Source organism: Bos grunniens, chromosome 24, assembly GCF_055505025.1.
Source record: "Bos grunniens cultivar Pamir isolate PY7600 chromosome 24, Bosgru_T2T1.0, whole genome shotgun sequence".
NCBI lineage: Eukaryota > Metazoa > Chordata > Mammalia > Artiodactyla > Bovidae > Bos > Bos grunniens.
In genome coordinates this window covers 47,026,556-47,052,186 of record NC_141188.1, presented here as the reverse complement: position 1 = coordinate 47,052,186, position 25,631 = coordinate 47,026,556, and the positions used below count along the sequence as shown (strand labels likewise).

Genomic DNA, 25,631 nt, shown 5'->3' with positions numbered 1-25,631 from the left:
AGTGGTTTTGTTTGACAGAGGGCACTTCAAGGGACCAGCCCACTGTAGCCTCCTTTTGTTTCCTGTTTGGGCAACGTTTGAAAGTGGTTGGACTAAATTTCCATTTTTACCTTGTTTTCTTTCACACATGCTAAGCTTGGGAGAAAGGAGGCAGAGACAAGCACTGGCATTTATCCTCAGAGGATAATACATTCTGAACAGTAGTTTATCCTGGAACACTGACCCCTGAGGCAGGTCATGGCCCATGGTCAGTCCTGATGGGTGCCCAGGGCCTGTCTGGCTCCCAGGATCTTCTTCTCAAAGTGTTAAGAGCATGCCCTGAACATCTGTGACTTTTCTCAGGAATGCATTCTAATTCTTGAGTAAGGAGACCAGTGGGTAGTTGAGGGGATATTGAGGGAGAAGAGCTCATAAATCAGAAATTGAACATGGTTTTTTCAACTATGCATCTGGTGCTATTATGAAGTATAAAGAAAGGGAGAAGGATTCTAGTATTAATACATACACACCTATGCAGGTGATTGTTAATATGTACAATAGCTATAAAAGACATATGACTGAAACAAAATTCACACAAAACTGAGCTGTGAGTATAATTTATTCATATTCTTACATAGAAATTTATTATACAGGCAATAGAAAAGAATACAAATGCCCCCTAAGAAAATCAATAAAATATTTGCTAAAATTGTTAGGATAATACTTAGTAACAAAAATAGCTTGAGAAAATGAATACTATTTAGACAACTTGGAAGGTTTGAAACTGTTCCTGTTTGCAAGTCTGTGTGTGGGCATGGGAAGAAAGTCAGCCTGCGAGGGCTTCAGTGTGAAGATGGGCTTGGAGACACAAAGAGGCTCTGGTTCGCTTAGCCATGCCCAGGGTCTCCAGGGCTGGTGATCTTTGGTCTGCTTGCTTTTTTTGTCTGTCCCCTCTGAACTCCTATTTCTCAAATTCCCCAACAAAAGAGATTTTTCAAACACTGAAAATTTAGTTTTTTTCACAGAAATGTACATGACTCTATGACAGTTGCAAAGTCATGGTTTCAAAAGGTCACAGGGTTTTTAAATTGAAACAGTGTTTTCCTGAGAAAATGAAAAAGTGAACTTTTCCCTAAAATAATTGTGGGTTTACTTCCCTTCTGTTCCTATAGTTTGCACTGACTACTTCAAACTCAAAGAAGAAAAAACCTTTAAGATTCCAGTTTCACTTTCCAATCCTCTAAAATTCTGAAGCTTCCCACTGCTGTATTCAGCACGTTAGGTTATAGAATCTTTACAGGACTGAGAGCTTACACAAACAAAGCACCACTGGAGGCTTCTTTATCCATATTTCTTTTTGGTGGTTCAAATACCATTGGTTTTTGAGTGAGAATATTGTAAGTGTTTAGAAAATAGTGAATTTTTTTAAAAGTAAGAATTAAGCAACTTCTAAGCACTCAGAAGCAATCTGACACTAACTTTCAGTCTTTGTAATACATGACATCCTTAGATGAATTGAAAATGTGGCTTTAAAGGGCCCTTGGATGTTGATGATTTGATATTTGATCCCCTGTTTTTGTGGCCTTTACAGAATCAATTTAGGGAATAAAATGAAAATAGCTATGCTGAATATTTTAGAAAAATTTAACTTTTCTTTAATATCTAGGAACTTTATAGCCAGGCTTTATAGCCAGGAACTTCTTTTATTTTACCTCACTGAAAACAAATCCATTCTCACAATAAAAAGATAATAAGCTACCTAAAAAAACCCTTTGCAATAACCAAGAAAAGTGATAATACAGGATAATTTTGATGGATGGGATCCCATTCTCCCTCCTGCAGCTCTGCCAGCCTGAAACAAACCCACTGTCTCCTGTAAGAGAATGCCACACACGGGGGACAGCGTGAAGGCTGTTCTGTTGAGGACCTGGGGAGGGAGCTCAGTGATGGGCCCTGTGATGTTGACCACAGTTGTAATGAGTAACTTGCATTGATTTTAAATCTGCCCAATGGCTTGTCTGCGAATTGTAGGCTGACTTTGATTTTGTGACTGTGAATTCCATTCACTTAAGGCTTATAAAGATTATAAGAGATTGGTTTTATAGAGATTAATTTTTAATTAATACTGTTAACCTCATGTACAGTCAAACACCAAGAATATCAATAAATATCAATAATTAGCTTTGGTCTTCCTTCCTCTTTCTGTTGGAACATTCTCACTCTATAAGTATAGTACAGTCTTAGCGCCAATGCCCCACTAGGGTTTAAAATTCCACAGCCAGAGGACATCACCTTGGTGTGTCTTGTCACTTGTTCAGGGATGTTCTGGACTCTGAAGGAGATACAAAGTGAGCATAAGAACAGATCACTAATGGTTTAGTATGAAATTTGTTACTAGTAAAAACAACAGTTTTGAAGCTCTGGAAGTCAATGGGGCAGCTCGTCAGAAATGACTTGTGACCATCCACGGCTGTGGATGGGGGTTGCATTCACAAAGGCCCTTGAACCGTCCTTTTCCTGGATTGTAGGTAGAAGATGCGGTTTTCCTCAGGATAAGTGACTTTACTGATGGGCATCTTGTAGATGTTGGGGTTTTTTGTGGTCAGCAGGAGGAACAGTAGTGTGGCTAAACAGAAGGGCCAGGTACCAGATGGCAATCCGACCTGCAGAAAGAGACAAGCCACACACTTCTTTAAGATCCTGTTGGAAAGCTAACTTGCACAAAGCACAGGCTTCACACCACTGTCATTCAGCTCAGGAGATAACTCTCTGGAGGCATGACTCTGGACTCCGCTTGTCCCCATGGAGACTGAGTCTAAGATCTCAGGACATTCGGCTCCTAAAATGTCAGCATGCACTCCTTAGGGATGATGCATGCCCTGCCCTCCCTCTTACACAGTCAGACTTCCTGCGAATGTGCACATTCCAGCGAATGTGCAAAGATGACACTTAGCCCCTAGAGATGATACTTAGCAACCACCAACAGCTCCCGACCACTCATCACGTCCATGAGGCTGTCTTTGATGACTTCAGCTCTCTCTCCCCTTGGCCTCTGCCCAGACCAGGTCTTGGAATCTATTTGCTTTACTTCTTTTTGTTTCATCTCTCAAACAGACTCTAAACTCCTTGAGGGTAGCTCCTCCTTCTGTGCGTCCATGACAACTCAAGCAATTCTGAGCATACATCATGTACTTGATTAGGTTTGGCCCTATAGACTCCCCTGCCACCAACCCGGGCGTGATGGTACCCAAACTTGACTGCACGTCAGAATCATCTGGAAGAGTTTAAAAAAAACACAGATAACCAAGCATCATATAAGATCTACTCTACCAGAAATGCCAAGGTACAGGGCCCGAGGATCGGGATTTTTCACAATCTCCCTAGCTGACTCCGTTCTGTAGCCTGCCCAATTCTGGCTCACAGGCCAAGGTCTGTGAACTTTTGTTGGGGTGTGAAGGGCCCCCCAAGCTCTAAGGCATCTCATCATGCCTGTAACAGGGCTTTGACATTCCACCATAAAGATAACTGTGTATCCAGAAGGACCCTCCCAGGTCAGCTCTCTGTGTTGCTGTGAAGAGGACTAGATGCGGTCCTGCCCCACTGGCAGCCATGACCACGTCTGTATGGATGGGCAGTTACCAGGAACTGGCCTGGCATCCCCTGCACTGGTGGGTGAGGAAGAGAACTGAGAGGTGGGGGGCCCCAGAGCAGCCGGGGGTACTGGGCTCCTCAGGGGAGGGGAAGGAGAAAGTCAAAGGGCTGAACAGTACTGAAAAGGAAGGAGAAGTGGCCAGAGGCACTTAATAGGTGATGATTTTGCTTATTAAATAATTTAGGACAGGGGTCTGAAAAAGTCTTACTGATGACCGACTGGGGATTTTTTTTTTAAAGACTAAGGGTATGAAAAAAAGTCTTGGCTTAATTAAAAAGAAATCTGGATCTTTAGCCAATTATCCTTTTCTTTCCTCTTCTGATTTCTCAACCTCTACATAGTCCCAGCTTTCTGTTTAAGTAAAAGATATTCTAAAGTCAACTTTTTGACACTCAGAGTTAAAGTATGGACTTGATAATATACATGCTAAGTTTCACTTCTTTAAGACAAACAATCTGATATTTTTAGCAAGCCTGACGATTATAGTTTGGGCTAAGGTTTACTGTGATGCTGGAGGGTAAATGAGGACAGGTGGGTCCAGAAGATGGACTACAGTGATTATCTGTCAAGCATCCTGCCCTGGGACGCCATTGAGGTGGACTTCAAGAGGGTTTCTGTATCATTGAAAACTGACCAATCACACGGATGAGAAAGTGAGATTAGAGCAAACTTACCACAGCCATCACGTGTGACATGCTGGCTCCCAGGTAGGCAGTGAACAGGGCTAGGAGAAAGAAAAGGGAAAGAAAGAGCGCTTGGACTCCTTTCAATATAAATCCCTGGAATGTAAACTTGTGCATTTTACCAGTGAGCCCAGCACCCTGGTGACAAGTCTGAGCTTAGAGTCAGCAGCTCTGGGTTTGCATCCAGGCTCCACCCCTTAGGAACTTGGAGCCTCCACTCAAAGCCCCCGTTTCCTCACCTGTACAAGGGGGTAATGGAAACCTTGCTCTCAAGAGTTGATGTGAGTGTGAAAGAGGGTAATGCTTGGGCTTAGCACACAGTAAGTACTCAAGAAAGGTAGCTTTTCTGTGGTACTATTTACTTTTTTTGCTGTTATTGCTAATATAATACTTAAGGAAAAGGCCTTCCATAGTAAATACATTTCCCCATTATTTTACCCAAGCATAATTAAAATGAAACTTATGAATGTTCCTTGAAGTAACATACAATCTCACGGCATCTGAGATTCTCAGATCAATGGTTAGAAATCACAGCTTAAAAAAAGCCATGGTATATGTATATAGAAGGAGATAGTAACTCAGAAATCAGCAGAAACTGACCACAGACCTGGATTCCTCTTTGTATGAACATTTTCCCTAAAACCGTTAAGGTCAGCATACATGTCAATGAGTTAACATCCTGTGTTTTTATTTACTTTGAGCATGAATTTTTGAGAGTAGGTAATTTGAATACAGAGGATGAGATGGCTAGATGGCATCACCGACACGATGGATGTGAGTCTGAGTGAACTCTGGGAGTTCGTGATGGATAGGGAGGCCTGGCGTGCTGCAATTCATGGGGTCGCAAAGAGTCGGACATGACTGAGCGACTGAACTGAACTGACTGAATTTGAGTATATGTATGGCCTTCAATGTAAAATAACAGAAACAAAGAGCTCAGCTAACTAACTCTCAATTCTTGGGTCCAAGGAGACTCAGGGAAGCCCTTAGGGTTCACAGAGACCACCTGAAGAATGACCTTCTTATAATGGCCACATGGCCAACTGGGCCACCCACACTCACCATATGGTCTTCATGTCCATCAAGAAACACATCTGCTACTTGGGGGAGTTGGGTGGGGTGGTGGGAGAGACTCTATGATCTTTTACTTTACTATAGATTTCCATCCTTTTATTGATATTTTATCTTTTTATCCTGATGTTTTTTGTTCAATATTATACCTAGTTCTTTCACATATGAAGTGTCTCATGCTAACAGGAAAGGCTCATCTTTGGAAATGGTCTGGGCTTCAAATCGCAGCTCTGCCATTTTGTTTGTTAGACAACAGGTCACTGAACTAGGAATCTAGTTTCATTGTAAAAAGGCAGCTGGAAGAGGTTCTTTATAGGGAGTAATGACTCTTAAATGAAATTATGTACTTTCACAAGCAGCAGCTATAAACTCATCTCTGTCATCATAGAAAAGGAGGTACTGCTCTGAGCAGAAGGGTTGGAAGATTTTCTCTGCTTGGCTTGGATAATTTCATCCCCACCCTCCCCATTTAGTTCATTCATTCATTCAAGAAATATTCAGTAGCCATTGGCTAAGTATGGAGACGCCCTGACCCTGCTCTCCTGAGCACCGGCTCTTTTATGACACGCCCCTGAGCACATGAGTCCTCACTGCATTTCTCTCCTAGGAGTACAGTAGCTTCATACCTATCAGCACCCTGTTGGTGCTTAAGCTCTTTCAATTCCATGTTGCTTTTCTTTCTATAGTAAGAGTATCAGACTAGCTAATAGTTGTTGCCCATCATTAAGATGAGCTGAGTTGGGCTGGAAAAGCCTTACAGTAGAGGTGAAGTTCTGGACATCGTGGTTTGGAGGTGATGCCCCTAACAGTGTGTTCAGTAGCTGAGGGAGAGAAAAGGCCCTCTGCTTCCCTCAATGGAAGGGAAGACTGAATCCCAGTTCTTCACAGACAACATCCCTCCCCACAGACCTCCATATGAAAGTCCTACGATGATAACGCAACCTGTAAGAAGAGATCCAAAATGTGTTTACAGTTTGCAGTGAGAAAATAATAAAATTGAGGAGTTCTCTGGCTGTGCAATTTCTGGCTTAGGGGCACAGGGAAGGCAGATATACCAGGCTTCTATCAGAGACTCCCATGTTGCTTCCTGATAAAGCCACAGGAGTTAATAAAAGAGGAGCTCTATGATAAATGTCTTTATTTATTTACCTTGGCTGACAAGTTTGATCTTTTGTTTGGTGATATGGGCAGGCAGAAACTTGCTGTGTATTTTACTGTGAGATCTGCTTTACAAGAGGGACTGGAGGTCTGTCTCAAAAGTTTACATCCGAAGATAAAAAGGACTGAGGACTGTGCCCAGCATGGATGGAACAGCGCTCCCACACCCTGCCAGTGGCACGGCAAATTCACACGGCCTCTGTCGGGTGCATTTGGCATCTGCTGAAAATACGGGGAGCTAGGATTTTGGCACCAGTGTCTGGGCTCTTAACTAATTCTATACTGACTCAACCACTGAACTAATAAAGGAAATCTGGATCTATCCAAAGGAAGGTAGGTATAATAGATAAAATGAAGGCCCTCAAAGATGTCCACGTCCTGATCCCCAGAACTTGTGATATGTTACCTTACATGGCAAAAGGGACTTTGCGGCTATGATAAAGTTAAAGATTTTGAGATAGGGGATTAACCTTAGCCAAGTAGATCCAATGTAATCATGAGGTCCTTATAAGAAGGAGGCAGGAAATTTCTATCTAGGGAGTAGGATGAAGTGTTTTCACCTGCTTTATACTCTTCTGTATTGATTGAATTTTTGTTTGTTTTGTACAACAGTTCTGTACTACTATAAAATTACAGACAGAAAATAATGAAAATATCTCAGCTTTGGGGAAACACATTTGTAAACATCTTTGTCTTCTCCTTTTCCATGATCTGTGAAAAGACCTTCATAGACCTTATCAGCAACTTCTGCGACCAAGACAGTTTTTGCTTGATCTTTAAGGATGTGCTCAGACTGTCCATACACTGGCCCAGACCCTGCTTTGCAACAACTGGAATTCCTCCTCTTACTTTTTAGGACTTACAGAAAAGCCACCCTTTCTAGGAGGTGCTTTTGGATGATTCTGAATTGTATTTCCCCCAGGGACTCCTGGCCTGTGAGTCTCTTGGTTCTGCATCATGTGGTCCCCACGGGCTTCTCTCTCTTACTTGCCTGGCTTCTGCTGTCTGTACACAGGAGCCACCTAGGATCTAAAGCTTCTGAACCCCTAGCTCTTCCTAGTACTGTCTGGATTGTACTACGAATGTTTAGTACATATTTTCTACTGCTACCAATAGAGAAAAAATACTGGTTTGCACCTGAGATAAAGGTTTGAAACCTCAGACTCATCTCAGAATAAAAGGGTTTATCCCACGTGAGCTCAGGAGGCCACATAATCTGTCTCTACTTTTCTCCTTTGCCCTAAGCTTGTAAACAAGTGAGCAAAAGGTTTGACACGGCTCGTAGGTGAAACAGTTATGTAACTATAAAGAAACTGACAAAATAACATGTGAATGGCAACTCCAGAGCATCTGAGTTCTGTTAATCTTGCTACAGCATCAGATAATCAAAATTGAATAAAGCCTTAGAAATCCTTGGTCCTATCCCACATCCTGCCCAATGCAAGAACTCACTCCAAATCCTGCCTGACATGTGGCCCACCACGTTAATAATGGCTGGACTGATTAATGGTGATAAATCCAGCCATTATTGGATTAATGGTGATAAATCATCCAACTAATGATTGATTAGTTTGGTGATTAACTGAATCTTGGCAAATATTTCCATGAGATTACAGAAACTCTTGCTTGTTCCAATATCCTTCCACTCCTTTGTCCCCCAGGAAGGATCATTCCTTTCATTCTAGCATATTATCTTACATACTTGTAACTTGTGTTGAATTAGGGATGCTGGAAGCTATGGGTGAATAAGCCACCCCTTGCAATGGCCTGGGAAATGCATTAGCTTTTCAAATCTGAAGCACTTGAGGTCTGTTTTTACCTAAGGGCTTGAATGGTACTGAAGGAAGGGAGAGTAGCGTAGTGGGAGTAACTCTGGAAGTTGTTAGCAAGTATGGACTCTGGGTTTACATCTACCCCTAATGGATGCCTTTCAGTGCATCACTTTCTCTGCTCTTAGAACTCCAACAGTAAAACGAGAAGGATGTCATGGAGCTCTCCAGAACCCCTTCTAGCTCTGACAGCCTGAGTCTGGCCTGGAGCTCGGAAAGGATTAATATTACAGGTCTCAAAATGTGGTCCCCAGAGGAATAGCATCAGCACCGCCTGGCACCTTGTTAAAAATGCAAGCTCCTCCCCTGCCTCCCCGGCCGGCTCTAACAGACAATGAGTCCGGGACCGGGGATAGGCCCCAGAAATCTGGGTTTTAACAAGGCTTCCAAGAGATTCTGATGTTTGCTCCCGTTTGAGAGCAGCCATATTAATGTGATTCTCTAAGGACCCGTTAATACCACCAGACTTGCCAGGAGAACTGGCTGTATTTAGCTTGTTTCCTTTCAGTTTCTTGGGTCAAACAATTAGTATGAAGAACATATCGAAGTTGTTTGTATCCCCCACCAAATACATATTGTAAAATGGTTAATATGACCCAGCAGGCTCTCCAGTCTTCAACATGAGCAATGAGGTAGGCAGAGCAGACCTGGGTCCTCCCTGAGAGGGGAGGCCCATTGCCCTGATGACACACTTAGCAGGTATCACGGGCTCACACTAGAACTCCAGCTGTAGTTTCTCACACAGTCCTTTCTTATTGTTTGTTCTGGATTTTGATACCACAGTCACGAGCAACTTTCCCCACGTTCAGGGAATACTCACCACAGGCAAGAGCCAGGAGGTGGGTTTGCCAGGTGAGTGCCATGAACGTTCCTCCAATTGCAATGCAAGCTAGAGAGCTGTTGAAGCCCCAGAGTCCAGCGTAGATGTCCTCAAATGGAGCTGAAAGACTGAGTCCTATTAGAGAAGACAGGAGGGGTCAGAGCTTTGGACTAAAGGCAGGATGTTCTGGAAGGAGCCTGGGGGTGGGGAAGGCGTCTGAGAACTCCCATTGGTCCCTTGGAAGCAGGCCTTCAAGAAAGGTCTGGAATGTAGAAGATACCTGAGACAGCAACGGGGCAGAGGCAGTGCTCAGTATCTGGGAGCAAGTCTGACACTCACCTGCTATTATCCCCAGCAAGGACCCGATTGCAGCATGCAGGCACATGAGTGGGGAGGAGAGGAGGATGGCGCCTAGGAAGATGCCCCCTGTCCATGGATTATCGCAGCCATATATCTGACCCACACCCACAGGCAGGGACTTCAGCAGCTGAGGAAAAGATTTAGAAAACACGGCCATTAAAACGACTGGACAGAAATCCATAGGATACCCACAAACACAGTGCAATGTCATTTTAGATTTAGCGTATCTTATCTTTCAAGATCAGAGTTACTAACATTTACAATTCTCTCTTGCTCTACAGAAAAGTCTCAGTCGCTTTACCCCCAGAGACCCACCAGCTCTCCCTGCTGCACGCTGGGCCCTCCTTCTCCAGATCCCTTCGCTCGCTGGCTCTGTGGCCTGCACCGACACCTAGTTTTGGTCGCTGATAAGCTCCCGATGTGGGGTTCCTGCTCCCCACTGTGAGGATCAGCCACACCTCCCAGCGAGGATGGTAGGGACCACCTCTTACACTTCTATTCTCAACTCTCCATCAGTTCTCAGGCCAATACATCAATGCATCTCTATGGTCAATAGAAGTGTTATTACTCCCTTGCAATTCAGCTGTCAGTGCTACGGTCAGAGACCCAAAGTCAGATTATCTTATGAACAGCTCAGAAGCAATTACTGGCAGGTTCATGAATCAGGACCATATTTACATTTCTGTTGCTAGTGAGAACATTCATTAATTAAATTAAATTTTTTATTTTTTAAAATTTATTTATTTATAATTTTATCTTACAAATTAATTAAAATTCTTTTAATTTATTTTTTTATCTTTTTTTTCAGAGAGCATGTATTAATTTAAACCAAGATAGCTTGTTTCAGTTATCAACAACTGTTAGTCCTTAGAACACAAAAATATATTTAAATATCTTAATTATAGCTTTCTGGCTGAGTTCTGAACTCAGATAATGTGTTCACAGAATTGGAGTTCTTAAGAAGAAGGCACAAGGTTTTATTCAAGCTAACAAATGGTTTAAATTAAAATAGCTATGTAGGGTTAATAGCTTCTGTATTGGGCAGTTTTAGACAGCTCAACTAATGCTACTTTTTTCACGGGTAATCCTGATAAATTTTTAAATTTTCCTTCTGAGTTATTTCCAAATACTTCCATTCATTTTCTGTACAAAAGCTAAAGAAAAGGCTATTTGAACTCCTCACGCTTTGACTGCCCAGCAAAGAGGACAGCAGAGGGGTTTAATAACCTGAGAGCAGGAAAGGCAGTCTCTTGACACTAAAAAATGTAAGGTTGATCTTCTTCTGATTTCAAATGTTTTCTTTATTTTTTAATACTTGAGAAAACTTAGACAACATTATTAAATAAACACCAAGACAAAGAGCTGGAATTTTATTTGGGTCAAGCAGGCTTTTAAAAAATAGTACTGTCCCTATACATATTTATATTTACAGCATACATCCTAAGAGAATGGTTCTCAAACTCTGGCCCACATCACTGTTTGGGGAACTTGTTAAAACAGATTCCTAGACTCCACCCCAATGATTATGATTTAGGGAGTGTGAGATGGAACTTGTGTTAATATTTAAAAAACAATGACTCTGATGCCCCTAAAGGTCAAGAAATCTGAATTACTGTACATATTTTAGGAGATCCACCATAAGAAAAAGCAAAATAGAGAGGTTCTGAGATGGGATCTAACAGTGAGCAACCAGTTCTTTTGATTGGGGAAGGTAAGTCAGGGAGGACAGAACCCCAGGCTGCCGGCCCCTGCCTCAAGGGCTGGCCCCCGTCAGATACCCTGCCCCTCCAAAATAAGGGCAAAGTCTGGAACAAAGTGTCAGGATTCCAGTGGAGCTATACTTTGGAGTTAGCACTGCAGGTGTTAGGAAAAGAGTAGGAAAAGTTAGTTTTGACCACATAGTCCTTTAAAAAAATCCCTTAGAACCCAAAGATTTGGAGTAGAACGAATAAGCTCTTAGACAGCAAGAGAAACTGACAAGGGTACTCCAGAGCTGAGTCTCGTAAGGTCTGATGTCCACCAACAATTAACCAGGAAGTGTCTTCCAGAGCCCAGGGGAGGCGGAACGGGATATAAGAAGATCGCGTATCTTACCTGCAGGGCACTGAGGTCAGGCCAGGTGACATTGGGAACTGAGGTGACAGGTGTGATCAAGGTGCTTGGGAAAAATGGATTGTAATGTCCCGTGGCAGAAAGGTACATTGACAACGCCATATTGAAGGGCAGAGTGAAGACAGGCAGGTCCCATTTGCTCAACACGGAGTTCAATGCGCTCGAGAAAACTGGACTAAAAACAACAGAATAGAATGGAAGAACATGCATGTGACAAGCCACACTGATAAACGGAATATCTATGCTATAGAGGGGCTTTTTTTTTTCATTAGCAAATATGTCCTTAAAGTGTTGTGTTGGCAAACTTTTGACAGGAAAAAAAAAATACTCAAACCCAAACACACCTGGAATAAATCCTGTCATAAATAATTCTTACGTAAAGTAAAAAGCTGGAGAAGGCAATGGCACCCCACTCCAGTACTCTTGCTTGGAAAATCCCATGGACGGAGGAGCCTGGTAGGCTGCAGTCCATGGGGTCGCTAAGAGTCGGACACGACTGAGTGACTTCACTTTCACTTTTCATTTTCATGCATTGGAGAAGGAAATGGCAACTCACTCCAGTGTTCTTGCCTGGAGAATCCCAGGGACGGCGGAGCCTGGTGGGCTGCCGTCTCTGGGGTCACACAGAGTCGGACACGACTGAAGCGACTTAGCAGCAAAGTAAAAAGTCAACTCTCAGCTTATTTGGCTTGTGGAAAATTATGCTCTGGAGTTGCTCACAATGAGTTATAAATCTAGGTTTAAAAATATTTTTGATTGGGTTGTTTATTTTTCTGGAATTGAGCTGCAGGAGTTGCTTGTATATTTTTGAGATTAGTTCTTTGTCAGTTGCTTCATTTGCTATTATTTTCTCCCATTCTGAAGGCTGTCTTTTCATCTTGCTTATAGTTTCCTTTGTTGTGCAGAAACTTATAATTTTAATTAGGTCCCATTTGTTTATTTTTGCTTTTATTTCCAATATTCTGGGAGGTGGGTCATAGAGGAACCTGCTGTGATTTATGTCGGAGAGTGTTTTGGCCTATGTTCTCCTCTAGGAGTTTTATAGTTTCTGGTCTTACGTTTAGATCTTTAATCCATTTTAAAGAACTAAACAGACATTTCTCCAAAGAAGACATACCGATGGCTAACAAACACATGAAAAGATGCTCAACATCACTCATTATCAGATCAGATCAGATCAGATCAGTCGCTCAGTCATGTCTGACTCTTTTCGATCCCATGAATCACAGCACACCAGGCCTCCCTGTCCATCTCCAACTCCCGGAGTTCACTCAGACTCACGTCCATCGAGTCAGTGATGCCATCCAGCCATCTCATCCTCTGTCGTCCCCTGCTCCTTCTGCCCTCAATCCCTCCCAGCATCAGAGTCTTTTCCAATGAGTCAACTCTTCGCATGAGGTGGCCAAAGTACTGGAGTTTCAGCTTCAGCATCATTCCTTCCAAAGAAATCCCAAGGCTCATTTCCTTCAGAACGGACTGGTTGGATCTCCTTGCAGTCCAAGGGACTCTCAAGAGTCTTCTCCAACACCACAGTTCAAAAGCATCAATTCTTCAGTGCTCAGCCTTCTTCACAGTCCAACTCTCACATCCACACATGACCACTGGAAAAACCATAGCCTTGACTAGACGAACCTTTGTTGGCAAAGTAATGTCTCTGCTTTTGAATATGCTATCTAGGTTGGTCATAACTTTCCTTTCAAGGAGTAAGCGTCTTTTAATTTCATGGCTGCAGTCACCATCTGTAGTGATTTTGGAGCCCAGAAAAACAAAGTCTGACACTGTTTCCACTGTTTCCCCATCTATGTCCCATGAAGTGGCAGGACCGGATGCCATGATCTTCGTTTTCTGAATGTTGAGCTTTAAGCCAACTTTTTCACTCTCCACTTTTGCTTTCATCAAGAGGCTTTTGAGTTCCTCTTCACTTTCTGCCATAAGGGTGGTGTCATCTGCATATCTGAGGTTATTGATATTTCTCCCAGCAATCTTGATTCCAGCTTGTGTTTCTTCCAGTCCAGCGTTTCTCATGACATACTCTGCATAGAAGTTAAATAAGCAGGGTGACAATACACAGCCTTGACGAACTCCTTTTCCTATTTGGAACCAGTCTGTTGTTCCATGTCCAGTTCTAACTGTTGCTTCCTGACCTGTATACAAATTTCTCAAGAGGCAGATCAGGTGGCCTGGTATTCCCATCTCTTGAAGAATTTTCCACAGTTTATTGTGATCCAGACAGTCAAAGGCTTTGGCATAGTCAAGAAAGCAGAAATAGATGTTTTTCTGGAACTCTCTTGCTTTTTCCATGATCCAGCAGATGTTGGCAATTTCATCTCTGGTTTCTCTGCCTTTTCTAAAACCAGCTTGAACATCAGGAAGTTCACGGTTCACATATTGCTGAAGCCTGGCTTGGAGAATTTTGAGCATTACTTTGCTAGCATGTGAGATGAGTGCAATTGTATGGTAGTTTGAGCATTCTTTGGCATTGCCTTTCTTTGGGATTGGAATGAAAACTGACTTTTTCCAGTCCTGTGGCCACTGCTGAGTTTTCCAAATGTGCTGGCATATTGAGTGCACCCTTTCACAGCATCATCTTTCAGGATTTGGAATAGCTCAACTGGAATTCCATCACCTCTACTAGCTTTGTTCGTAGTGATGCTTTCTAAGGCCCACTTGACTTCACATTACAGGATGTCTGGCTCTAGGTCAGTGATCACACCATCGTGATTATCTGGGTTGTGAAGATCTTTTTTGTACAGTTCTTCTGTGTATTCTTGCCATCTCTTCTTAATATGTTTTGCTTCTGTTAGGTCCATACCATTTCTGTCCTTTATCGAGCTCATCTTTGCATGAAATGTTCCTTTGGTATCTCTGATTTTCTTGAATAGATCCCTAGTCTTTCCCATTCTGTTGTTTTCCTCTAAATGCAAATCAAAACCACAATGAGTTACCATTTTACACTAGTCAGAATGGCTGCGATCCAAAAGTCTACAAGCAATAAATGCTGGAGAAGATGTGGAGAAAAGGGAACCCTCTTAAACTGTTAGTGGGAATGCAAACTAGTACAGCCACTATGGAGAACAGTGTGGAGATTCCTTAAAAAACTGGAAATAGAACTGCCTTATGACCCAGCAATGCCACTACTGGGCATACACACTGAGGAAACCAGAAGGGAAAGAGACACGTGTACCCCAGTGTTCATCGCAGCACTGTTTATAATAGCCAGGACATGGAAGCAACCTAGGTGTCCATCAGCAGACGAATGGATAAGAAAGCTGTGGTACATATACACAATGGAGTATTACTCAGCCATTAAAAAGAATACATTTGAATCAGTTCTAATGAGGTGGATGAAACTGGAGCCTATTATACAGAGTGAAGTAAGCCAGAAAGAAAAACACCAATACAGTATACTAACATATATATGGAATTTAGAAAGATGGTAGCGATAACCCTGTATGTGAGACAGCAAAAGAGACACGGATGTATAGAACAATCTTTTGGACTGTGGGAGAGGGCGAGGGTGGGATAATTTGGGAGAATGGCATTGAAACATGTATAATATCATATAAGAAACTAATCGCCAGTCCAGGTTCGACGCAGGATACAGGATGCTTGGGGCTGGTGCACTGGGATGACCCAGAGGGATGGTATGGGGAGGGAGGTGGGAGGGGGGTTCAGGATGGGGAACACATGTACACCCATGGCGGATTCATGTTGATACATGGCAAAACCAATACAATATTGTAAAGTAATTATCCTCCAATTAAAATAAGTAAATTTATATTAAAAAAAGAAAAAAAATATTTTTAAGTATTTAAGACAGATGAAAAGAATATTGTTTAAGCAGTTAAAAGCCCCTGTATAAACTACTTGATCACGTGCCCTTCCCTCCCCACCAGAGGCAGCCTCAGTCTTCAACTTAGTACTGGAGGAAAAAGACTGTAAACTCAGGAGGGCAGAGGTTTAAGTCCTTGAGCAGCTGAACTGTGTGACCTTGGGCAAGGAGGTACCCTCAGTTTCCTTGCCTGTAAACTGGGATATCAGATTAGATGGTCTCTGGGCCCTTTTCGTTCCCTCACTTGTGGACCCAATCAAGGAGCCAAGGCTTTGAAGTTAGAACCCCCCCCCCCCCCCCAGTTTTCCTGAACTCGGGGGAGGGTGTGGGTGACCCTGTGCAGTGATCCCTCTGGTCCTTGAACCTCGTCTTCAGAACAGGTGGGGAGTTTCTCCTGAGGAGGTTGGCTGTGCCGGCAGGTTCTCCTGCACGCACCTGTGGCCGCAGCCAGGGTGGGCACGCTGTCCGTGGTTGGCTGTGTCTATGTAGCCACACATCTCATGTGTGTGGAGCCACACATCTTGTGTGTGTGGAGCCAGCATTTTATATTTTGAATCTATCATAGTAAGGAGGAAATGTTTGCTTAAAAAATGATTTAAGACAGTGTCAATATAGAAACCAGTTTGAAGGACTTATGAGGGAATGGAATTTAGTAAAGAATTGCTTTGAGGGGGACAGGGGCAGGTGGGTAAGGGGGGTTACATAGGGACAGTGGTTCTCAGAGTGTGGTCCCTGGATCAGCCACCTCAGCACCACCTCGGAACTTGTTGAGATGCAGATTCTCAGGCCCCATCCCAGATGGACTGAATCAGGAAGCCTCAGGGAGGGAGCAGTAGTCCATGTTTTAACTGGCCCTGTAGGTGGTCTTGAAAGTGTGCATGTTTGAGGACTCCTGATGGTGGAGAGTGCTTCTCAACTTTGGTTGTACTTTAGAATCCTCCAAGAGCCTTCAAATCCCCAGTGTCCTGGAAACTCCCCAAACCAATTATATCAGAACGTTACTGTGGGGGTGGGGGTGGGGGGATGTGGGGTGGGGGGGGATGAGGTGTGAGGGGAAGCCACGTGGATCAGTATGTTTGAACGCTTCCTGTTTCCAATAGGTATATCCTGAATCTAAATAAAAAAGATAATTTTCTAGAAATTGCCATATATATAACATAAAATTTACCACTTAAACCATTTTAAGACGTTCAGTTTAATGGTACGAAGTATGTTCACACTGTTATACAACCGTCACCACCATCTGTTCACGGAATATTTCTCATCTTACAAAACAGAAACCCTGTGCTCACTAGGTAATAACTCCCCCCACCCCCTCCTGCCCCTTAGACAATTTTTTTTTTTTTCAAAAAGGCATTTTGAAAACCAGGTACAACTTACCACGTCATGGACATAGCAGATACAGGGAATAACAGCCACCAGAAATAGTTTCCCTTGTCCGAATAGATGGCCATGAGGATTCCCACCAGGGTAGCGTTGTAGCCCTGGAGCCCCGCTGTAATGGCGGACCTGTGGGCGAGAGGCACAGCTTGGACACCTCCCGGGCGGATGTTGGCTGGACGTGCCCGTGAATATCACTTCTAACTTCCAGGTAATATTTACATTTGAAAAAGAGATTATATTTAGGGTTTTATTGCAAAGTCTGTAGAAACCAAATGCTAATCAAAGCATGAAACAGTAAAATATACATGGATAAAATACAAATGCGCATATAGAACAATCCCTACAGAGGCAACATGCCTAAGGGGTAGAGAAAAGGAAATCAGCAAGCCAACGTAGTCTGTTTCCTTCTAGCCTTTCCTTCCAAAATTTATTATTTCTTTTGAATCATTAGGGTCTCTGACTTGAATAGAGCTTTTATTTGAAACTCTTCCCTAAGCCTGATTTCCTTGCTGAGAGGTGTAAGATTCTTGAAATGTAAATTCAGCTCCACAGTGTCTTTGATTTTATCAACACAAGTCTTCCAACTTAGAATATACTTTCATCTTCTTCCACTTTGTTGTTTCCAGATATACATTTCCAAATTATTACAAAGAAAAACAATCCCTTTTACTTGGCAAATTATTCCATTCAACTATATGCATCTTTAGCACCTAATTTTTTTTTGGGGGGGTCCCTTTCTTCCCAGCATTTAACCTTACTTCCAAATGTTGTCCTATGGATTAAGTTTCTACTCCTGGCTAAAATGGTACCTTTTCATAACTGGGGACTAAAATTTATCTCTCTGGAAGCTGAACTAACCTTTTCACTGTGCAGGAAGAATGAATTTGATAAACTAAGCATGGAACTAAGATATAATGGGATTAGTGGAATTATTAAGCCACTAAAACTTTTCCTGAATTCATATGCATTTTTTTGTCCAAATAAATAAAATGCTGATGATAAATAATTGATCAATCATTGAAGTAGACTCCCTTTGGACTGTAGGGTCTTATACCTTAGTTATTATTTATAAGAATTACTTATAGCTTAATTCTGGTCACATGTATTGCCAAAAGGATCTGGCTGCTTATTCGGGTACTATGAATAAGAGGCTATAAATGATTTCCTGATTGCTGACTAAAGGCAAATATAAAGCATTCTGTGGAATAAAGGTTGATTCTCCAGGGAGGGTGGGGCTTTATCACTATTGCCCAGGGTCACTGGTTGGCTCCTGTGTTCTCAAGCAAGAAGCAGAGGCTTGGAGGGACATGCCTACCTGTCCTGGCTGAGTAACAGGGCCGTCAGGGTGGAGACCACTGTTCCCACACAGCCATTGAGTGCACACCAGGGATTCTGGACCAGGAGTCCCACCAGAATCAGGATTCCACTTATGGGGTTGCTGACAAACACAACTTGGGATATCCCCCGAAGAACCCAGTCGACGAACTGCAGAGCCTGGGGTTTGTCTGGAAGAGATGAGATGGGCAGAGCTAAGGAAATGGTGGGGCAAATGGGGCTCCTTCCCGAGTCTCCTTCCCAAGCCTACCCTGAGCAAAATCCCCTCAGAACAAGGTGAGGCTAACTTTGGATATTCCTTGAAACTTTTTCTCTGAACTCTTTCCCCTTTAGTGACCCCCAGATCCTTGGAAGCATCCAGATCTGCTTTAGTGACACCCAGATCCTCTTTCTGCTCAGTCCACAATGTCCATACTAGAACCCCAGTTCCAGAAAGCATTGAATGGACTTATTTAGTATGCTTAGAGGTTTACACCCTTAAGCCAAAGGAATGAATCACCAAGAGTAAAATTTCAGTTTTTAAGCACCAAAATTACAAGGTGGAACTAGGTGTCTTCCTCGGACATGAACAGGACCACTGTCTCCATTAAAAAGAGAAAGAATGGAAGAAAGTCTCAGGTTAGAAGATAAAAAGTTTTAAAAAAAATGGAAAGAAAAGCAGTAGAAGATAGGGGAGTATAACTGAAGATTTTAGTAGAAGAACCAGCAAACCATCTCCCCCAACGCCACTTCTCCAAGGTGGCGTAGATACCTTTAAGCCAGTTGGCAAATTCTTTCATGTCACCAGTGATAAAGCCAAGTGCCTTGGGGAGGCATCTTCTGCCTCGACCTTGTGGAGCCTGATTTCCACCCTGGTCCAATTTAACTGCAGTGGGGTTGTCATCCATGGATGTCTCTTCTGGCTCCTTGAGGAAAGAACGGAGCTCATGAACAATCTTAATGTAGAGCCCTTTGGACTGGCCAGTGTGGGGTTTGACCACAGTAGCCACACAGGATGAGTTTGAAGGCGCTTCATCTGGACCATGACAATCCCACGGAACTAAGAAAGCACCATTTTCCTCTTGAAATATTGTCAGGAAGATCATTATCAAAACCCAAGCCCCAGGCTACTTTTGTCATCACTGTTTTTAATGTCACCATGAGAAGGTTCTGGTCTTTAATTTCATAAGGTTCAGTTTCTAGCTCAATGAATATTTATTGAGCACCTATATCCTACACTCAAAGAGCTCAGTCTAGTGGGAAAAAAATTAAAAATAGTTAATTTCAACATAATGAGTCAGAAAATGATACAGAAATAGCTACAATCAAGTACTTAACCTTTTTGCTCCAATGAAAGGAGCCAGATGTCAGGTTACAAAATGATGCTCACTAATGCAGACCAACCAGCTACTTTCTAAGACAAGCAGCCATTTTAGATTCAATTTTTATTTTACAAAAACAGGCTTTGTTTTAAAAGTTTGAAAGAGAAGAAATGTTTACAAGACAGTTTGTGTGTGTTGATATAGCCTAAGAACTGTGCCCTGCCCCACCACAGAATATTCACTCTCCAAATCAGAGATTACGTCCTGACTACATCTTCACATCAGGTAGCTGCTTCATATATTCTTTATTTTTGAAATTGTTATTTAAGTGTTTAAATAACACTTAAGTGTTTATTTAAGTGTTTAAATGAGCAAAATAGTTAAATAAATGAAATGTGCAAATCGACATAAATTGGGGACTATACATTTATATACATAATATATACATTATATATTTAGTATGTTCACTAAAATATTGAGAATTTGGGCTGTATCATTTAAAAATATAATTTACTAAATCTAAACTAGAAAAAAGACTGGCAAAATAATCTTCCACAAAGATATAGAAAATGGAAAAAGTGGAAGTGGGCTAGCTGTTGAAAACCAAAGAATTACAACTTAAGAGCTGTACACTCTAAGAGTGTACAGGGCATACTTACAGTAAGCATGCCTCAGGGAAATACTAACAGTATGACCATAACTTGTGCTCACTACAAGACTCTTCACTTCTCATGTTGAGTGTGCAATAACAAAGCATCAGCATCATCAGAATATTGTACCCTGTAGACAAAAGTGAAGGTTTCATGGTGCTGATGGGAGATATAAAAGTACCAATGATGTCATCCCAGAGGTAGGCAAAGGGAGAAAGACCATGGCAAAACCACTTTGAGTTTGCAAGAAAAGCAAAGAGCACAGCCAGGCCAGTGTGCAGGAGGGGAACACCAAAACCATCAGACCCCAGGGGGCACAAGTGTGGAATGCTGAAGCCACAGGCACGTAAGACGTGACCAAGGAAATACCCAAAACCCATGCAGTTAAACCAACTCGTCTTCTCCCTGCAACCAGGCTGTGAATAAGGGTTTCTCACGCCTATTTTTGGCCTCACTGTTCTTCCATTTACCATACCCAACAAAAAGCTATTAAAGCCCAATTAACAGGTAATAAAAGTTATGACTTTTAAAGTTTTTATTTTTTGCAATTCTGATTTCAGTTTTGGCTTCTATTAATCCCAGTACAAAAATCCATGTAACTCAGTTTTTATTGAGTCAAGATTGTACTTCAATTGTATTAATTCACTGCCAAATAACCATTCTGCTTTTAAACGATGGCCAGCAATTCCACAAAGTAGAGGCTGTTTATGTAATGCATTCTAGACCAAGGTCATTTTGGTTTGGCAAAATAGTGATAGAAACCAGCATTTGTGAGACTTCCAATGAAGCTTGGCATTAAGAGATTCTTAAACTAAAAACTGCTGGAGGACAGGAACCAAATCTAAGTCTATGTGGAGCTCAGCTGGCCTGAAGTTAAACAATGAAAACCTTTTGAATTGTTAAGAAATTATGAAAAATTTGGGTTTTATTTCATAATCTAACTGATAGCTATCATTTATTTTCATTTATCTCTCTTTAAACATTGTAACTAAAGGTATTGCTTGGTAAGCCCTTTCCTTAGCTATCGTGACCCCGTTCTCAAAGTCACACATCCTATGAGAGGCATCAGGCTCCAGTCCAGACATTGACAAGAAACTGCCTTGAGTTTCTGCAACTGGGTAGATCCAGCTCTACAGAGGCAGCACTGAATGAAAAGATTAAAGTGGGCGTTTTCCATTAAGTACAGAAGCAAGTAGATACAGGGGTTATCCCAGGGTGGACAAATTCGTGTTCTCAAAATTCCCAGCATTTATTTATTTATTTTAGAGGGTTTTCAATACATCATCACCTCAGAGATTTTGGAGATACAGATACAAAACCTGATATTCTAACTGGCCAGACACGATTGAGAACCTGACTGGCCAGAGTTCCCTGCCCAGACACCCAAAGTTGGGTAAAGATTGAACCATTGATCTGAATCTTCAGCCCAGCATACAGAAGACTTGCTATGCTTTGTCTTTCTAGTATCCATATATGGGGGTGGGTGGTAGGGCTACCGTGTAATAGAGGGATAGATCTTCTCATGAGTTGATTCCCCAGGGAATCATTTATTCTGAAGTGAACACTATAGAGCTCTGGGAATCCTGATTAGTCGTTCCAGAACTCAGGCATGACAACTGGTCGTGAGAAACCAGTAACAGTTGTAGTTCACCCTAGGATGTAATCATGCTACACTCTTTGTGTTTCTATAGGGAACTTTAAAAGTCCACATATCCTAATTGGGTAGGCAATACAAGGTGATGAAGCAGGAACTAAGTTCAAACTTCTCAAATCTAAGTAGGTCATTAAATTTCACCTGAAAAGACAGGACAAGAAAATGTAAGGAATGAACTCTATAAAATAGAAGCAAGATAAATAAAAATCCCCAGAATGCTTTTTTCCTAGCTTTTCCATAGTTGTCCAAACTCTGCAGCACAAAGGTCCAACATCTAAACCAAGACGAGTGTCGTGTGAGTTTCTAGACCAAGACCCCTGTGCATCAGGCTCAGGCCAAGCTGCACCGCTCAGCAGAGCATGAGGACCCCACTTCCCAGGCTCGGTTCAGAAAAGACACAGCAGAGTCACAGAGACAGAAGCTGTACGAAGGTAGCATACCTGTTCTTCTGGCCCCTGGACCACGGCCAAGTTTATCCAGGGGAAGACTCTGTGCGCTGCCTCACCAGATTTTTTTCCAAAAGGGCCCCTCCAAAGAGGACCAGGATAGGCGTCACCAGCAGCGCCAATCAAAGACCGTCCACTCATCCTTCCTTTCTTTCCATATACGACAAAGGGCAAAAATACATGAATCAGCAGAAATCGTGCCCTGCCTGTGATGTGAAATGCAGGGTAGAGCTCTCCTAGGGGGTTCCTGGGGAGAGGAGACCTCAACAAAGAAGGCAGACTTCTTCATCAGCTAGAGCTCCATCAGCAGAGACGATGAGCTGACTGTAGACACCGAATGTTCATTTTACTTCGCTTAAAACAGAAGAAAAAACTGGCAAGCCATCCTGCACCGCGACCCACGTACGGATCTTGTGCTCCTGTGTTTCTCCACTGGCAGGAAGCTGACAGGTCTGAAGCCTGTTCCAGAGGGCGTGGTGGGCTTTGGGCTCTGAAACACTTCAGGTGAACTCTTAGGGCTCCATCTCGGAGATGGAGCCACAATTTCCTTCAGCCTTGATCTTTACAAACGTGAGAAGAAGCCCTGGTATGGGTTCTATTTTCTGTAATAAGATGCTAGCTAGCCACACTTGCACAGCAAAACCCCAGTCTAAGAGACTGCTAAATGGCATTATTTTCCTTCTATCTGAATAAGAATTGGTAAAAATCAGACATCACCTTGTTAATAACAAACAATTCATAGTTATATTCAACAGGTGTGACAACCTTTTGTTTCCCTTAAAAAAAAATAGAAAAAAAACTTCCATTATATCCAAGGATAGCATTCTTCCTTTAGAAGTTCCAGAAAAGTCATATGTTTGGTATTTATTTTTTTCTTCCTCTTTAATTACTTTCTTCCACTGGCTTGGTTTGAAATCTGAAAACTTAACACTCTGCTAGAATGTTTCAGAAAAATCCATAGTTGTGGAAAACTTTACTGACAGGTCTGTGGAAAAAGTTGTGTGTGTGTGTGTATGTACATTTATCCATGGTTAATCAATCTGGCTAACACCAAACAGGTGGGTTGCATTATGCATAGTTTTGTTTGACAAAGAGCAACGTTAAGAAACCCAATAATAGGGCTCTCATATTTAGTTTAAAAAACAAAAGAAAGAAAGAAGGAAAGAAAAAGAAAAGAGACAGGCAGGACTGTCACATTCCCCTGTCATGTTTCCCCAGCACCAAAATCACTCATGTCTGGGAAAATGACATCCTTGAGCTCAACATCGATATTTTCTAAGAGCCAAGAGAGAGAAGAAGTTGGGAGAGCATATAGTTCAAGCCTTCATTTTATAGAGGAAAAAACTGGACTCCAAAATTTGGACCATCCATATTCACTCAGCAGGACAGCCTTACAGAACAGGTAAGCCCTGGTGGTTCTTTGTCTTCCAGGCTGGAACCATACATACTGATGTCCCCAAGCGGGTGTTAGGGCTCAGTAACATAGTGGACACAGTCTGTCTTCATGGCCTCCCTGACGTAACCCTGGGGAGGGGGGTGTTGAACAACAGCAAAGGTTGTTTCGCCCTGTGTCCTTGCCAGAAGCAGTGACTCTGCTGACAAACAAACATCTCACCATGCCCCCAAGTAAGCCTCACTCCCTTGTATCACAGACATATCCACAACAAGGCCTCTGTGTGTTGAGGTTAATATCCCGAGAATATTCTAGAAGCTACACCCAGTGAGCTTACAACAGAAGTCAGAAAGCACTTTTGATAGCACAGATCACTTAGTGCCACAAAGCAGGACTCATCATTCTGAAATATCAAGATTTCAGTTTAACAACACTTCTTATAGGAAATACAACTCATTCTATTGTCAGCATATATTAGAAATTTGTATAATTAGAGAGCTCGGAGAGTCTTTAACTTCTATGCTTCAAGTATCCGTTTTAAAAATAATGCAAAGTTTTGCACATAGATATGGAAGAAAGCATATAAACATTCATGCTCTGTCATAATTAGGAGACTTCAGCATTGACATTTATGTGATACTTACAGAACTCGTTATGTTAGGCAGTTTTTGAATCTAAGCTGTGGGAAGTGCTCAGCCTTCTCTAAACCTGTGATGAGAAACAGAAAATGCTGTCAGGTATCCTGTCTCTTGCTTAAAACACTCTCCTTGGAACACACTCCCTTTGAAGCCTTGAGGTCTGAATTCCACAACAGAAAGTGTAGTTGAAAAGAAGTTGCCAAATTTGTGCTTGCAGTGGGACTCGTTCTCCCAAAGCGTGTTCCAGTGTCCTCCCTCCAGCATGATGGTACATGCAGGGTGATCTGGAAAACTGTACTTGGAAAGGGCCATTCCCAATACCCACTTTTTTTTTTTCAGTCGTATTGATAGATCTCCAATTTTACTTATTTCAAGAACACAGCCTCAAACTCCTATGCAGCGTCGGTGAGCACCTCAAGTGGACTCCTCGCTGAAACCCTCTTGCACGCGGAGCTCTGGTGCCGATCCACCCTGCTGCAGAAACTATGAACCAAGACAGCTTTCAAGCATCCAGGAAGAAGCCTGTGATTTGGGTAAATGGTTTGCTAGTCTACCAGAATTCTAATTTTGTGCTTTTACTCAGTTCCAATCATCTGGAACATATATCTCCGTTAAAAAGAGAAAAATTAGAGAGGTCTAAGGCGACAGCCCTCCCACTATGAACAGTTGCAAATGAACAGACACAGGGGAGTACTCACATAGCAGCTGGCTTCCCGGGCAGAAGGCACTGGCTGATAAAGCCCTGCTGGGCTCTATTAAAAGGGAGGTGCTTAGGAGGAGGGTGCTGGGGGAGGGACCCAGAGCTTTTACACTCAGGACCCACTCTGCTTATCTGTGCATCTGGCTGTCTCCTCCCACTCTAGGCACAGGGCCAAAGCACTGCCGAGGAGCGGGCCCCCTGTCCTGTACCTTCTGTCTGTCTGTCCCTGTTCTTGACTTGGTGCCAGCAACTTTGCCATCGTTTCTGGGGCTTCCCAGGTCTTTGTCCAGCAGCAATCCTGCTTGAGCTCATGGTTATCTTCCCCTTGCAGTTTCCTCTGGAGCCTACCCTCACCCTGGGTTGTTCTGGGGAAGACGTGTAACTGAAAAGGATCAACAGAGTGTCACTTCAACTGAAAACATAGAGACAGGTTGCTGTGCGGCAGACTTTAAAGTTTAAGTGGTAGCTCCCAGGTGGAATGTTCTCTTAGACTTGACGTGGTTTCTGCTCAGGTGTAGGAATCCAGGAAAGTTCCATGGGGTGTGGGGTGAGTGTGGGGAGAACCCGGGTCCACAGAGTGTTTTCTGGAAACCAACCTGCCCTTTTCCCCAGTGAGGAGGGAAACAAAAATATAA

At 42.6% G+C, this 25,631-nt stretch overlaps 1 protein-coding gene across 3 annotated transcripts; it reads right to left on the bottom strand.

The window, feature by feature from the left end:
* Positions 1-580: 580 nt before the first annotated feature.
* SLC14A1 (solute carrier family 14 member 1 (Kidd blood group)) lies at positions 581-25,082 on the bottom strand. Of its 3 annotated transcripts, none has more exons than XM_086372358.1 (11): positions 24,995-25,082; positions 24,303-24,366; positions 22,260-22,415; positions 18,966-19,119; positions 18,195-18,384; positions 16,877-17,005; positions 11,647-11,839; positions 9,532-9,679; positions 9,193-9,327; positions 4,306-4,355; positions 581-2,642 (listed from the first exon to the last, which is right to left on the bottom strand). In XM_086372358.1, the coding sequence occupies exons 3-11, from the start codon at positions 22,404-22,406 to the stop codon at positions 2,469-2,471; spliced, it is 1,320 nt and encodes a 439-aa protein (XP_086228484.1). In that variant the 5' UTR covers positions 22,407-22,415; positions 24,303-24,366; positions 24,995-25,082; the 3' UTR covers positions 581-2,468. The 3 variants fall into 3 exon arrangements, with proteins under 3 accessions (XP_086228484.1, XP_086228485.1, XP_086228486.1); XM_086372359.1 differs by having other exon boundaries at positions 22,260-22,411; XM_086372360.1 differs by lacking the exon at positions 22,260-22,415.
* Between the last annotated feature and the right edge of the window lie 549 nt (positions 25,083-25,631).

Bases quoted from the DNA above. Each gene is read 5' to 3' on its own strand.
- SLC14A1 (XM_086372358.1), bottom strand. From the start codon at position 22,406: ATGAGTGGACGGTCTTTGATTGGCGCTGCTGGTGACGCCTATCCTGGT. The intron at 11,840-16,876 runs GTAAGTTGTACC...TGTTGTTTTTAG, and splicing joins TCTGCTATGTCCATGACGTG to TCCAGTTTTCTCGAGCGCAT. The intron at 4,356-9,192 runs GTGAGTATTCCC...TCTTTCTCCTAG, and splicing joins CCTCCTGGCTCTTGCCTGTG to CCCTGTTCACTGCCTACCTG.